This window comes from Pagrus pagrus (assembly GCF_965226575.1).
Source record: "Pagrus pagrus genome assembly, chromosome: 22".
Taxonomy (NCBI): Eukaryota; Metazoa; Chordata; class Actinopteri; order Spariformes; family Sparidae; genus Pagrus; species Pagrus pagrus.
Window position 1 is genome coordinate 3,209,350 of NC_140204.1, and position 14,872 is coordinate 3,224,221.

General features: G+C 40.3%; 2 protein-coding genes across 2 annotated transcripts; both read right to left on the reverse strand.

Annotated features, from left to right (window-relative positions):
- Positions 1 to 1,239: 1,239 nt before the first annotated feature.
- LOC311251160 (protein phosphatase methylesterase 1-like) lies at positions 1,240 to 7,519 on the reverse strand. The gene is made up of 14 exons (XM_084343494.1): positions 7,324 to 7,519; positions 6,171 to 6,360; positions 6,012 to 6,069; positions 5,559 to 5,610; positions 5,280 to 5,434; positions 5,089 to 5,179; positions 4,895 to 4,960; positions 4,660 to 4,804; positions 3,499 to 3,616; positions 3,286 to 3,330; positions 2,613 to 2,677; positions 2,420 to 2,487; positions 2,304 to 2,334; positions 1,240 to 1,453 (listed from the first exon to the last, which is right to left on the reverse strand). Exons 1-13 carry the CDS (start codon positions 7,350 to 7,352, stop codon positions 2,313 to 2,315), a joined length of 1,104 nt encoding a protein of 367 aa, XP_084199620.1. The 5' UTR covers positions 7,353 to 7,519; the 3' UTR covers positions 1,240 to 1,453; positions 2,304 to 2,312.
- Positions 7,520 to 7,995: 476 nt separating this feature from the next.
- Positions 7,996 to 13,506, reverse strand: LOC311251148 (uncharacterized protein). The gene is made up of 6 exons (XM_084343470.1): positions 13,452 to 13,506; positions 13,253 to 13,331; positions 9,666 to 12,207; positions 9,241 to 9,358; positions 8,902 to 9,150; positions 7,996 to 8,747 (listed from the first exon to the last, which is right to left on the reverse strand). The coding sequence occupies exons 3-5, from the start codon at positions 12,136 to 12,138 to the stop codon at positions 8,907 to 8,909; spliced, it is 2,835 nt and encodes a 944-aa protein (XP_084199596.1). The 5' UTR covers positions 12,139 to 12,207; positions 13,253 to 13,331; positions 13,452 to 13,506; the 3' UTR covers positions 7,996 to 8,747; positions 8,902 to 8,906.
- Positions 13,507 to 14,872: the final 1,366 nt, after the last annotated feature.

Below are 14,872 nucleotides of genomic sequence, written 5' to 3' on the forward strand. Positions count from 1 at the left end.
TATTTAGAAAAAAAGTACATTTTTTAGAGAAAAAAAATGTCCAACTTTAGAGGAAACAAAGTAAAAATTTAGAGAAAAAAAGAATTTTGAGGGGAAAAAGTGTAAATTTATATTTTAAAAATAGTCAAAATTTTGAGGCAAATGATACATTTGAATTTTGAGAGAAAAAGAAGCAAAAAAGGTGTGAATTTTGATTTCACAAAAGTCTGAATTTTAAGGTAAAAACGCCAAAATTTAGAGGGGAATCAATTTCAAAAATTTTAAGGGGGAAACAAATAATAACTATAAGGGAAAAAGTGAGAATTTAGATTTTAAAAATAGTCCAAATTTTAAGGCAAATAAGAATTTTGAGAAAAGAAAGTCTTTTTAAAAAACAAAAACAAAAAATAATCTGTATTTTGAGGGAAAAATGAGCGGAAAGCAAAGTTCAAATTTAGAGGAGTCAAAATCTTAAGGGAACAGAAAAATAATTCCCCCCCAAAAAAGAGTGAATTTTAAGGGGAAAAAGTACCTTTTTTTTTTAATTAATGGGAAAAGAGAAATAATGTCAAAGAAAAAAACCTTAAAAATTTAGAGGGGAATAAATTTCAAAAATTATGAGGGGAAAGTTATTTTTTTAGGAAAAAACTCAGAATTCTACAGGAAAAATGTATAAATTTAGATGAAAAAAGTAAGAATTTTAATTGAACTGAGAAATAATTCCAAAGAAAAAAGTACATTTTGAATTTTAAGTCAAAATTTTAAGCCCCCCAAATCTTTTGGGGGAAATTTTTTTTTCGATTTTTTAGGAAAAAGAAGCGAAAGGCAAACATTTAAGGGAAAAGGGGACATTGCTGCAAAAGAAAGTGTGGAATTTTGAGGGAAAGAAGTCACATTTTTAGGAGAAAAAGTAAAAATATTATGGGAACAGAGAAATAATTTCAAAGAAAAAAAAGTGTGAATTTTGATTTTACAAAAAGTCTGAATTTTAAGGCAAAAACTGCAAAATTTAGAGGGGAATATATTTCACAATTTTAAGGGGAGAATTATTTTTTTTTAGGAAAAAAGTCATAATTATGAGGGAAAACCATGAATTTAGACGAAAAAAGTAAGAATTTTGAGGGAAATTCAGAACTTCTTCATTGATGCGCATATTTTTAATTGATTCAAGGAGGATTAAGAGGTTTAAGCATCCACTGGTCAAGATGAAGGTACAGTACATAATGAGGAGAAAAAGCACCCTTCAGAGTTGTTGTCATCATGTGTGTTTTTATTAATAATGGGAGCAGAACAGAAACTACACAACAGAACTACAACAAATGGATCACAGCTACTGTCAGATTTACTGTCAGACTAAGATTTGGAGGTTTAAACTCGAGACATCAGCAGTTGAAGGATGAAGAGGGAAATAAAACTGGAGACGTGTTCTGTCTTCAGTTCAGACGGAGTCGGGTCAGAATCTGGAGAGAAAAACCTGAGAGAGAAAGTGTTCGATCAACGATCATGAAGGTCTGAGTTCACTCATGTGGCTTTAAATGGTGCAAAAACTTATTTTACAGACAATACAAATATTTAAAGTCAGTCATATTAGTCATATAAATTGATAATCATGTGTATATTTTATAAACCTGCTTTAACCTTTCAGTCATTACACACATGACCAACATGGACAGTGTGTTTAATGAGTGTAAGGATGAAGCTCCCCCTGCTGGAGCCCCCTGGTAACTGCTACTGTTGGTGTTATACAGGTGGTACTGGACTGTAACTGCTGCAGCTGACTGTAACCATCAGAACCATAAACTATGATGTAACATAAAGACGCTCATACATCAGGATGAGACCATTAAATGTTCCTGTTGATCTGATGAGACTCTGACGGCAGATTAACACCGATTCTAACACATTCCTCTCAAAAACAAAGACAGTAACGTGACAAAACCTGCTGACACACAATAAACGTATGTTGTGTTAGTTAAACTCCCCTGAGAGAAAACATGAATGATTCAGGGTGAGGTCGGTGAGGTAGTGGAGCGCTTCAGCCTCTTGTGGTCAAAATGAGTATTACAATAACAAACATTTAGAAAAAGGAGGCTTACAAAATAAAGTTTTCTCCTGAAAAACAAAACAAAATTTCACATGAAAAAAAACTTTCTCGTGAGATTTAAAAAAAAAAAAAATCATTTCATACATTTTTTTTTCTCCAGAAAAACAATTTCAACAATTGATTTGAAAATGTTTTTTCCTCAGGAGATTTTTTCATTTTTTTTTTTTTTCCGGTCAGTGCTACATGTCATGTGTATGTATGTGTTTAGATAAAGTTTTACCTGCAGACTTCACTGTGAGAGAGAGTTGGAGCTGAAGAGAGAACAGAGGACATCTGAGGTTAAACAGACTGACAGACCAAAGACAGTCGACAGTGTTCAATGTCAGAGTGTTTTACCTCCTGGTTTCTCTTCTGGCTTCAGCAAACTTGTGTCTCTGCAGGAAGGAGGCCACGGCTTCAGCCACCTAGTGACCGAAGTTATCAAATGAATGTAGTGGAATCAAAGTATAAAGTAACAGAAAGCAGAAATACTCAAAATAAATATATTTAGTTACTTTCCGCCTGATGAGGACATGAACAGTTTTCTTACTCTTTCTGGTTTGTCTTCTTGCACTGCGTGGCCACAGGGGGGCAGCACCTGCATCATGAATTTACCTGGAGACAAACAGTGAGACAGGTACACACTCTGAACTGTCTGTCTCGCTCACACACACACACACACACACACACACACACACAGACACACACTCCCCCATGCTGTCACTTCCAGCGTGGTCGTTGACTGACAGGACCAGCTGTCTCTGGAGAGGAACTGCCGCCTCAAGGTGTGTGTGTCTGTGTAAATCTGACTGTGAATGTGTGTGTGTGTGTGTGTGTGTGTGTGTGTCCTGTCACATTTTCCCTCACAGTGTTGAAACACAGTGTGAAATATGTCAACTATTCCCAAAATCACAGTGTTTCTCTACGTGAGGCGTTTTGTTTCTCTGAGACTACATTTCCCATCAGTCCTGTTAACCTCTTCTTCTCTCTCCCTCCATCTTTGTAGAGGACCAACATATTTCATAAATGTCTTTGCTGCTAAAAATGAAAAAATAAAAATAAAAATAATCTTTTGTACTGATTGTGTCTGAAGTTTGATTCATGTCGGGTTTTCGTCAGTTCATGCTGCCTCCAGGAAAGCTAGATTTTAGACTTTTGCCCCTAAGCTTACATGTTGAAAGAAAGAAGTGGTGGATACATTATTTGTTGAGTCGGCTTCTCACCTTGCATCTGGCCGATAGTCAGATCTCTGTCTAGTCGGTCAATTCCTAGAAAATCAGAAGCAGCTTCAGGTTAGTGAAGATACTTTTTAATGAATACTTGCACAAAACAATAACTTACTGCTGATTATTAAAATCATAAACCATGATTCAAGGTAACATCTGACACCAGTGAGAATACACACAGAAGTACTTTGATGTTTTTTAAATACATACCGGCCAAAAGCAGAAGTTTGGGCAGGTTGCAAGCCAGGAAGAGGTTGGAGGTTCCTCTAAACCAGCCGTCCCAGTACTTCTCTGACTTTGACAGGTCTATACGCCACTTGTACACAGTCTGACACACGTACACATGCAGACACAATGTGGTTGGTTGATCATGTTCATAATAATGTGGACAACAGCAGGAAGAAGACATTAAGACATTCAAGTTATACTGTGGTGAGGGCAAAAAATGTGAGTCAAGAGTTCGGGTAGGATTTAGATGTTTGAGGATTAATGGAAGTCAATGGAAGTGCTGTTATGTTTCATGTATGCAAAGGTGTGTTTTTATTTAAAAGTTCAGAGATGTTGGAATGGCAATGGCAGGTCTTCTCAAGTCAGGAGAAGAAAATCTGCCTATTTAGATGTTTCTGTTTTACTTTGCAAATGAATGCAAGTCAATGATGCTCTTGCAGGTATAAATGATTATGGATGTGTTTGAGATTGACATCAAGGGGATTAATAAAAGTAATAGGAAGATGGAAAAAAGTATTTGCAGTTTTAATGGTACTGGTTCATGTTAAATTTGGTGTTTCATGATGAATGTAAGTCAATGGATTTGTTGAAAGTGTCACAACACATAAGATTATCACTTTGATAAAATAAGTTCTTCATTAATTAATATGATACATCCTCGAAAGCATAAAACACACTGTATAAAACAGAGATTGACATCAAGAGGATTAATAAAAGTCAATGGGAGTGCTGTTTGGGGTTCCATAATCAATGTAAGTCAATGGATTGGCTTTAAAGTGTCACAATACATATAACTCTTGACACACCTTGATAAAGTAAGTTATTTTGTAATAACACATCCCTGTTCATAGTTGTTAGGATGAATGTTGGAATTAATGTATTTACTATTTCAATGGTTCTAGTTCATGTCAGAGTTTGGGGTTCTGTAATCAATGTAAGTCAATGGATTGGTTTTAAAGTGTCACAACATATAAACTTAATATATTAAGTTCTTTGGTAATGAATATGAGGCATCCTCAAAAGCATTAATGAGACAGCATAACACAAAGATTGACGTCAAGGGTTAAAAAGGGTGAAAGTTGGATACTTGGTAATGAATGGAAGTCAATTACCATCAGTGTTTCTGTGCGGTCGTGTTCATACCTGGCCTTCGCTGAGGCTCACCTCCGAGGCAGCGTTTTCTTTGTCGTTGATGTAGCTCTGATCGCAGAACTCTTCGTTGCGTTCGACGACCACGTCCGTTACCGGGCTGGCCTGCTCCAGAGTGTCGACCTCCTCCACCTCACATCTAACAGGCAGGAAGTGAGTGAACACAGTGTAATCTAATAATAATCTGAAAAGACAGTATGAGACATAAGCCAATCAATAGCCAGCCTACCTTTTGATCTGACCAACCACTGACACTCTGGCAGACTCCAGGTTCCTGATTTGTCCACTCTTCACGCTAGAAGGAGAATAAAGAGGAAAAAAGACTTGTTAGCGCTCCAGTTCTTTAATTTTGGGTCGTCACTGACAGCAGACAACGGTTGAAGGAACTGTTTGTGTCGGCCTGGTGTGAATTTAAATGGTCACCTCCACTCTATGGCGTGGTCCATGGACTTGAAGGACTTGGGTCTTCCCTTCAGGAAGTTCTGTATGCTGTGGAGTGCCTCCATTGCACTGCCTTCAGGAGGAGAACACGGCAAGAAAATGTTAAAATTAATTAAATTAAAATGTCTCTGTAGGTGAGCTGCTGGGCCTCGGCTGCTTGTACTCGTTCTTACCTTCTACGACGTCTATAGCCACCAGGCCCACAGTGGTCGGGAGCAGCATGTTGCCGACCGTATGCACTGCGATCGCCCCACCAACTCCGTGGCCAATCAGGACGATGGGGGGAGGAGTCTCACCGTAGCAGGCTTGAATCACATTGGCTACATCACTGATGGGGGGGAGCAAACAGGACAGAAGCAGGTAGTAACGGTACTGGTCAATGGAGTGGCAGTATTTGTAACATCATCAGTCCTGACCTCATCAGAAAACAACCATTGCTTAGTAGCTGTTACCTGGACATAGTTTGAGTTGAGAAGTCATCGGATTGGCGAACCAGGGTGTCGCCTTAATAAAGAAAAAAAAACAACTCAGCACAACTCAGTTTCTCTTGTAATTCAGTAGAAGGTAAAAAAAAAAAAAAAGAGTAAACCACACAAACCAGACTGATACAACAACTGAATACTAAAGCAGGGAAAACCTCCTCGCATTCTCACTGGCAGAGAAACTTGACCTGATCACTGATTTTAGAGTAATTGAAGATTTAATTAATAGATTTAGTATGTGGTGCCAAGTCCAGTACAATTACACAAGAATGCTGGCAAATTATTCTCCAAACCACTAACACCAGACCAGATCAAACACAATCTACTATCTTGAAAACCCAACTCATTTGGATAAACATGTCAGACAATGACTACTTTAATAACCTTAAGATAACCAAAACTCATTTTTACTTATTGCCTCACCATGACCCCTGAGGTCCATGGCGATCACCCTGCAGTTCACTCTGCGGGCGATTGCTGTCTGCAACACAGAAAAACACCGATATTATTCAGGATGTAGCCGCCGTTAATCAATCGACCTGTGAGGCATTGAGTCAACCAGCCGACTGTACAGATGCTCACGGTGAAGACGGCCCAGGACAGGCCCGAGTGTCCTCCTCCGTGCAGCAGAACCAGCAGTGGTCCTTCACTTCCTGCTTTATAAATCCTGAAGACGTCCCTGCTGTCGGCCGGCCCCACGTTCACGTCCTCCATCTCGTCATAATACTCCCGCCAGGACACCGGCGAGTAGTCGAGCTTCCCGCCAACCTCACTGGTCGACATGTAGACACACAGAGACATGCACACTTTAAAATAAATACACAAACTGTATTCTGTCAGCAAGAATAAACCTGTTGTAATAAAGCCACCTGTTGCATTCATATCAAAACAACTAGGATGCAGCATATCACTATCACAGTAAGCACTAACAACTGCCAACTGTGCTAGCTCGCTGCTATTAGCTAGTTAGCAATGCAGCTAGCAGATGGTGTTCACACCACTAGCTCAGAACTCAGCTTTTCTGTGTAAAGGTGTCACTTGTAAAATATGTCCAGAATTCAAATGTAGCTCCAAACATGGAGGGTTCAGCGTTTCAACAGAGTAACCGACGACTGAGTTTTTGGTTTCTTGACAATTTGTGAGTTTATTTTTCTAGTCTTATTATGATGCTAACTTTACTAGCTTTAAACTCGTTGTTTTAAACTGTTGTTTTTTATGTTTTTAAGGTGCATTATGTAAGAATTGACCAATAGTCCAACTATAACTCGAAATAAGGCAGCATATCGCGAGGGCAACTACTAACTGCTACTAACTGCAGCTGGTGTATGCTAATTAGCTGTTAAGATAGCGGTCTGGACTGGGAGTGTTGCTGATTACATGTCGTGTTTACACCACTAGCACAGGAGTCATGACTGGTTGGGGTTAGCTGGTTGGCATGCTAACTTCCGTACGTGACTTTTCAACACAATACAAATAGTCGCATAATGTCAGAACTATTATTTGGTACATTTTTTGGTAAGTTTTCAACTGAAATTCTTACATATTACACCTTTATATGTCTTATAAATTGCTCCTTTAACTCGAAACAAGTTTCTCTTCTGTCATCCAACATTGTTAAATATCCTGCGATTATCAGCAGAAACAGAAAAACAAATGTGGCTCTGGACGAGTCACAACCACAGCTGCAAACATCAGATTCAGTCAGTAATTGTTCCCAGTGTTGTGGGTGACTTACTGCTCTGTATCGAAGCTCTCCTCCCACATGCTTCGTCTCAGCAGAAAGACGTCCAACCAGCCTTCAGTCTCCTGTATATATACGTGTTGTATATATTCAGCCTGTCTGTTGAGCAGGTTCTTCTCAATAAGAACTACACGGCAGTAAGAGCTGCTCCGACATCCACCAGCCAAATAACAAGACCGACTGCTGATGTAAACACAAACACACAATCAGACAATACCCCGTCAGCTGCTGTTGTCAGGTTGCATCACTGTTGCGGCGTCCTGTTGGCTGAGAGCGCTGAAGTGGGCGTGACAGGAGAGTCAAAACTGTGTCCGTAGTTACGTCACTGATGTGCTGACAGCATCAGTCGGTGACGTGTTGGCAGAACTTTGGAGAAGTTTCTGGTAGTTAGTGGTGCGACGTGTCTCCACCGGTAAAGCAAGCGAGTGTTGTCGTGGTCGAAGGCCCGTTCTCCAAAGAGTCCTGGGTTAGCCCAGAACTGACCGAGGCCTTTAATTCTTATGTCTGGGACATTGAAAGTTTCCATTATTAATATCACTATTACCTCCACCAAGGAGGTTATGATTTGACCTGCGTTCTTTTTTTAAAAAAAATTGATTTTCAGCAGGAAAACACAAAAATTAGAGCCACACGTCACTTTCCTGTCGCCACAACAACCACGTTTGAGTTTATTGTCAGATACATCAATGACATTAATCATTTGTTAATAAATTCAACCACAGATACAAAAGCTCCAAATTTCAGATCTTTTAAGAGCTGTAGATTTTCAGGGTTGTTGCATTTTACAGAACAAAACATATAAACAAGAGAAAAGTTCACTTCCTTCAGATTTTTACACTGAAAACTTCACATTTGGTTTATAATATATATATCTGATGAGAACATTTCAAGCTGCTATCACTCTCTCTGACACACACACACACACACACACACACACACACACACACACACCCTCAGGTGGCAGTGACAGACAGTTTCAGTATCCAGGTAACCAGCAATGTGCTGTTGTGGATAAATGAGATAAACTGTCATTCACAAAAACACACTTCACAATTCAGTAAATATACATGATAAAGGCAGGTGAATTACAATTAATATTTGATTTGATTAGAAATGACAGTGTTAGTAATCTATCTGTCTTTGTTAATCAGAGGAAGGTGAAAAAATAAAAAATTAACATTTAATTTCTAATTATCTTCTCCATGATTACTAATATCAGCCCTGAAAAAAAAACACATCAGTCGACCACTAATCACTAGTTCTCCCCTTTGACGACATGACACCTGAAATGTGACTTAAATCCAGCGGTGGAGGTTCTGCAGTTGGTACCGTTCGTCTGCTAGAGTGGTGAAGTCTGTAGTCCTGAAGCCTGGAAATCAGTTCATCCAGTTCCCTCGTCTCAGAGTCTGTGAGTTCTTCTGTGTGTTAAAGACGGTTAGCGGTTACTAAGAAGTGTCTAAATGAGACTACATGGAGACTCATCTACACACTAGTCAAAGTATTCTGGAGATTAAATATCAGACAGACTATACAACTATTTTTATACGCTACTGTGAACATTTATGTTAAAACCTTCACTAAATGAAGTTTGGGCGTCCAGTGAGGAGGTGCCTGTCCTCAGTGGGTCTGCCAGCTTGGTCCAGAGCTCGCCGTATGTTCTCCCAGAAGACTCCGGTGTGTTGAGCTGCTTGTGGCCAGCTCAGGTAGCTTCGTCTCTTCACCAGACTCCTCATCCGGTAGTACGGAGACAGCTGATGGGCCGGGATGTCCTCCATAAACAGCAGGATCAACACGTCCTTCTGCTCATCAAACAGACGGTAGCTGCGGACACCACACACCGGAAGTCAGCTGGAATCAGTTTGGGAACAAGTGAGATGAGAGCATGAAGTGTACATGAAGCGGCGCCCCCACCTGGCCATCTGGATCTCTCTGGAGCACCACTCGCTCTGCAGGTAGTGCCGGCTGATCACACAGATGGTCTTCCTGCTGCCATAGATGGCGTCTGTGATGTTCTCCACGATGGGCTTGCCTGTGAAAACAACAGCAAAAGGAGCCCTTTGTTTTTTTGTTGTTGTTTAAGGTGGTACTGTTTTCTGTCTGAAAGTGTGAACTGAAGGTCAGATGGACCCTAAAGGGGAAGTGAAATTCTAACTATGAATGAAATATGAAAAACGGGCCAACAGTCAAAGTTTGCAAATGACTTTAAGAGGAACAAGATGACACTGAAGAGGAAAGTGAAAGAGGAAGCAGAGAAAAGAGAACGAGACCAGGGCAAACACAGTGATAGGTCTTGTTGCTGCTTCATGACAGAGTTTAAAGGCAGGTTGCGTCTGTACCTGGTTCAAAGTCTCTGTGGTGCAGACACAGTCTCCAGCCTTGCTCCCCCTCCAGAACCGGAAGCATCTCTCTGTAGACCCAGGCCTCATCGTGAATGTTGTAGGAGACAAATGCATCGTAGCGGTGAGGTGAGGCCTTCCTCTTCTTATCATAGAGGAAGGCCAGGAAGAGGTAGTAGGAGTAGGCCAAGTGCCATCTGAGGAAGTGGTAGATGAAGGATGCGAGCAGAGTAAACACAACCAGACAAGTGCTAGAAAGGAAGTAAAGAAAGCTGGCGTCTATCCAACAGGAGTGTACGTCAAAGTCCAGGAACTTGTTTCCCTGTTGGCTCAGAGGAAAGGCACAAGTATACTGGTGGCCATTGACAACCTGTGTCTGGTTGTTACTCTGCACCCATTGGTTAAAGCCAGAGTTGGAGCATTCACATGTTAAAGGGTTACCAGTCAGGTCCAGATACGTCAAGGCGGGGAGGTATCGGAAGACTGTCTCGTTTATAGTCGACAACTCATTCTCACTGATTTGTAGCCAGCTGAGTGCTGCCAGGTTGGCCCTGGCCAGGAAGTCCAAAGACCTGAAGTTATTGTTGGAGAGATCGAGCACCTGCAGGTTTGGGATTGGCCAGAACAGCTCAGGGGTTAAATCTAACAGATCACTGTCGACTATATGAAGATCCTTCAGGTTAGGAGTGTGTTTAAATGTGTCTGGGTGCAATGAGGGCATTTGTAATTGCTCAACCCAGAAGTACTCCAGAAAATTCAGACCTTCGAGCAGATCTGGGGAAAAAATTTCAATAGGTTCATCGTACACTTTGAGTACAAGCTTCTTCAAGTTGGGTAAATTTGAGAAAGCTGGATCATCGTTTAGTCCTGAACTCTTGTGGATCGAGGTAAGAACTATTGTCAGACTTTCTAATTGTGGCATTCCTGTGAAAAGCTCTTCATCGAAATCGTGAACTGAAAAACTGAGAGTTTGGAGATTACCAAGTCCTTCAAAAGCCCCTTTGTGTACAATGTAACGTGATGTTTCTGATTCTAAATCCAAAACACAAAGTGAAGAAAGATTCCTAAAGGCTGCGTACTGAAGACTGAAAAGACGATTATTGTGCAAGTTCAGATATTCTAGTTTGTGCAAATTAACTTTGAAGGCGCTGTCAAAAGTGAAAACAGAATTATCTGCAACATTAAGGACTTTCAAATTGGTCAGATTTTGAAAAACACATCCTTGAAGTTTTACAATGTAATTGTTTTCAAGATTAAGTTTTGTAAGTTTTGTCAAATGCAGGAAGTCGTGACAGTCGAGCTCAGTGATCATGTTGGAGCTCAGATCCAACATTTCCAGCGTGGAGAGTCCTCGGAGTGCAAGTGGCACTTGAGATAAAACGTTATTGTTCAACGCCAGACGCCTGAGCTGTGTCATCGATCTGAGTGAATGCTCCGACAGCTCTGACAGGGTATCATGAGAAAAAACGACTTCAGTTACCTGAGAACAAGACTGCAGCAGGGTGTCGTTAATGGCTTGAATATCACTAAACGCTACACTAAGAAGTCTTAGAGAGGGGATTTGGCAGGCAATGCCTATGAGACCTTTTTCTATCAATGCCTTCATGAATTGCAGCTGAAGTACTCTGAGTGATTCAGTGGTCTGCAGCACCTCGCTGTACGGCTGAAAGCTGCCATCGACTTGGCTCAGTGCCAAACTAGTTAAGCTCCTCAGAAAGGTCTTGTTTGCTACGTCCCACTTCATCTCACGTCCGTAAGTGCACAGGTTGAGAAACTGCAGATGAGGGAAGATGTCGTTTGTAATGCTGAACTTCCTCAGTGGGTTCATATCTAGCTCCAGAGACCTCAGGTTTGAGACATTAAGAGGCAGGTCGTCTGATTGAAAAGAGGTGAACTTGTTGCAACTAATGGACAATTTATATAAAGTTGGTAGTTTTAAGATCGGACTAATGTCTGTAATTCGATGTAGGTGATTGTTATTGAGCTGTACGCTCTGTATGCTGACCAGGGACTGAAAGGCCACCGGGGAGATATATGAGATATGGTTACTGGACAGAGTAAGTGTGACCAGTTTGAAGAGCCCTTTAAAGATGTTGTCTGTCAGGTTTGTCAGTTTATTCTTAACCATGCTCAGGGTCCTCAACTCAACCAAGTCGACAAAAGCTCCATCGTCAATGTGTGAAATCGAATTAGAGTCAAGTTGTACGGAGATGAGCTTTGATAAACATCTCAAATCTGTGCCAGTGATCTTTAAAATCTGATTTGTGCTGAGATCTAGTGATGTCGCATTTATGGGAATGTCATCTGGAACAGCCGTGAGGTGATGCTCAATGCACGTAACCGTCAGATTATTTGCACTTTGAGGAAAGACAATCGTGCAGTTTTTCAGTGAGAAAGCCAGTGAAGGATGAAGATGAAGCAGGCAAGAGAAAAGAAACACAAGGAGCAGAGGACGACTTCCTGCAGCTTGCATGTTGAAGTTTGGGAGGAGCGCTGTTTCGTTCACTTTCTTCGGTCACTGGGAGGTGGAGATTATCCACATCTGAGGAGGATGAAAGAAGAAAGTAATGAACAAAGCATTACTGCACAGCACATTTTTTTAGCCATTCTAGAGGCAATCCCTTTGGACTTGTTCTGGGACATCACACAGATACTCGATGAGATTGAGATCTGGGGAATTTGAGCTTTTTGTCACAACAGATCAATGTTTTCAATTATCCTGTGAGATATCTCAACATTGTCAGAGGAGGAGGAGTATAAGACAGGTACCTTTACATATTTCTATTTCTAGTATTATTTATAAGCCGTCAAAGATATACTTTCTAATATTTCAAATAATTTCTCTGTAGAAGAAGCACTTGAGGATCAATGAAGTATTTCTGATCCACCAAACTAAACATAATGGTAAACATCACATCTGCTTGACATTGGCATGTTAGCATTTAGCTCAAAGCACCACTGTGTCTAACTACAGCCGCCCACAGCTGCAAGCAGCCTGAAGATATCTTGTTTCTAATCTTCTTTTACTTCTAAGCGCCATCAGACTTCACCTTATGACTTTACATTATTACTTTAAGATACTTATCTTATCCCCACCGGGTAATTTCATGTTACAGCAGCAGAAAAAAACAGGCTAAAGATACAAAAAAATATTTGCAAAAAAGACAGAAAAATGTTTTATTATTATATTAGATCTTTGTACTTAGAGCTCCAACAAAAAGCTGCTAACTGAAAGTGCCAGCGTTAAACAGTAATACTTAACAAATACAAGCTATCATGGACATTAACCCAAGTACTCTAAATAAAGTAAGTACTTCCGTACTTGACACTTGCTGTGCTACATTTCAGAGGTCAATTCTGTACTTAACAACTTGTTCTGGTCACTTTGCTGATTAATATTTTACATTAAATACTTTAAATGATATTCAAAGTGTATAAAAACATTCATTCTGGAGTTCCTTTCACTGATAACACTTCTCTAGGTTAAGATTTTCAATGCAGAACAAAGGGAGTATGTACACGCTGCTTTTATTTAAGTAATCTGAATACTTCTGCCACTGTAAGATTAACTGATGAGCTTTACGTACCTTTTGGTCACACAGAGGAGCACAAATACATCCTCGAGGTCCAAAACAACCTCCAGTCTTGTTGGTGGATGAAACTATCCTGACATCGAGGAGGTAGTGAGAAAAGAGTTAAGAGTTAATGTGACGCTGCAGACTAAAATAATGAAAATGTATTGATTATCTGTCGTAATGATGTTCGGCTCTGTAGAGACAAATTTACCAGCCAAGTTTCATCAGTTTGACAGAAAAGGATTCTGGAAACTGTCAGACTCCTGTTTCCCTCTGCTCAGCTAAAACTTTGGACTGACAAGAAGTGAAATGTGGAAGAGTGATCAGCTTTTAACTTTGACCTGTAAGGCAACAAAAATAGAGGAACTCTTGACTATTAAGGTGACAGCAGCAGCATCGAGCCAACATTTCAGTCAATCAGTTAAAAGTTACATACAAGTTGTCTTTGGGTTTCTCACTATCAAAATAGTTTCTGCATCTTTATTGTGTCTTTTCCTTCTTTAGAAACATTCAGATGAATTGCAACAGAGCCACCATAAAGACAGAAATGGACCTTTTTCCAGAGGAAATAAATTAAAAAGCTATAGATAATTATTTTAGAGGCATTTTTGGTCTATTTGTAGAAAATCTCTTCACATCCTGACAGCAGTCAATGAATCAAATGCTCCATCAAAAAATAAAAAAAATAAAACATGGCTGTACTGCTAAAGGTATTAGCGAGCTAGTTACAAGAATGGCCAAGACAGTGCAGCCAAAGTTTCCCCAAGCTAACCTGCTAGCTTGACAGCGGTGAGTGCTAACAATAGTTGTTTACATTTATTCATGATAATGATAACAGCAGTGAGCAGTAAGTGCCAGTTATGTTTGCATGTATGACCACGTGGCAGTCAGTATACGTTCATGTGTTTCGGAGGCGTCTCTTCAGCAGGCCCGAGGCGAGGTCGGATTACTACGAAAGTCTTGCTGGTTTCTTCAATCTCACCAACCCCAGCATTGAAGTAAATGAATTACACAAACCCTCTGTGATTTTGAGAGGTCCAAAACGGTTTGATTCCAAAAAAGTTTATAACATACATAACACACAAAAGGAAAAAATGTAATGTCCAAACTGATAAACTTAAAAAAAAGTTACAATACACACTCCTCAATTTGATGCCTCCTTTAACAGTTTAGAGTTGTCGAGGTGACAATCGTTTTTGTTTTTTGTTTTTTTAAATATCCCATTAATTCTGTGTATGAAACAAGGAGGTGAATGACTGAGGAGGATAGAAAACAAGAAGATGACTGACAGAAGGAGGTTTCAGAAGGAGGTAGTGGGACGACGAAGAGGACAATGAAGGAGTTGGTTTGAGGAAGAAGGGAGAAAAAGAAGAAAATTGGGAACAACCAAAGACGAAGGCATAAAGAGGAAGAAGAAGAGGATGGAGATCTCCTCCCTCTCTCCCTCCTTCTTTAATTTATTCATAGATGCGTCATGTGGTAGAGCAGTGAGGAGCTACAAGAGAGGGAGCAGCTGAAGCGTTCCTCTCTGACCTGGCAGGCGGTCTTCAGACACCATGATGGGATTTCCAGCGTTGATCATGCCGCTGTCGACCGCCGCTGTTGTCCGTTGACCCTGAACAGGTATGTAGA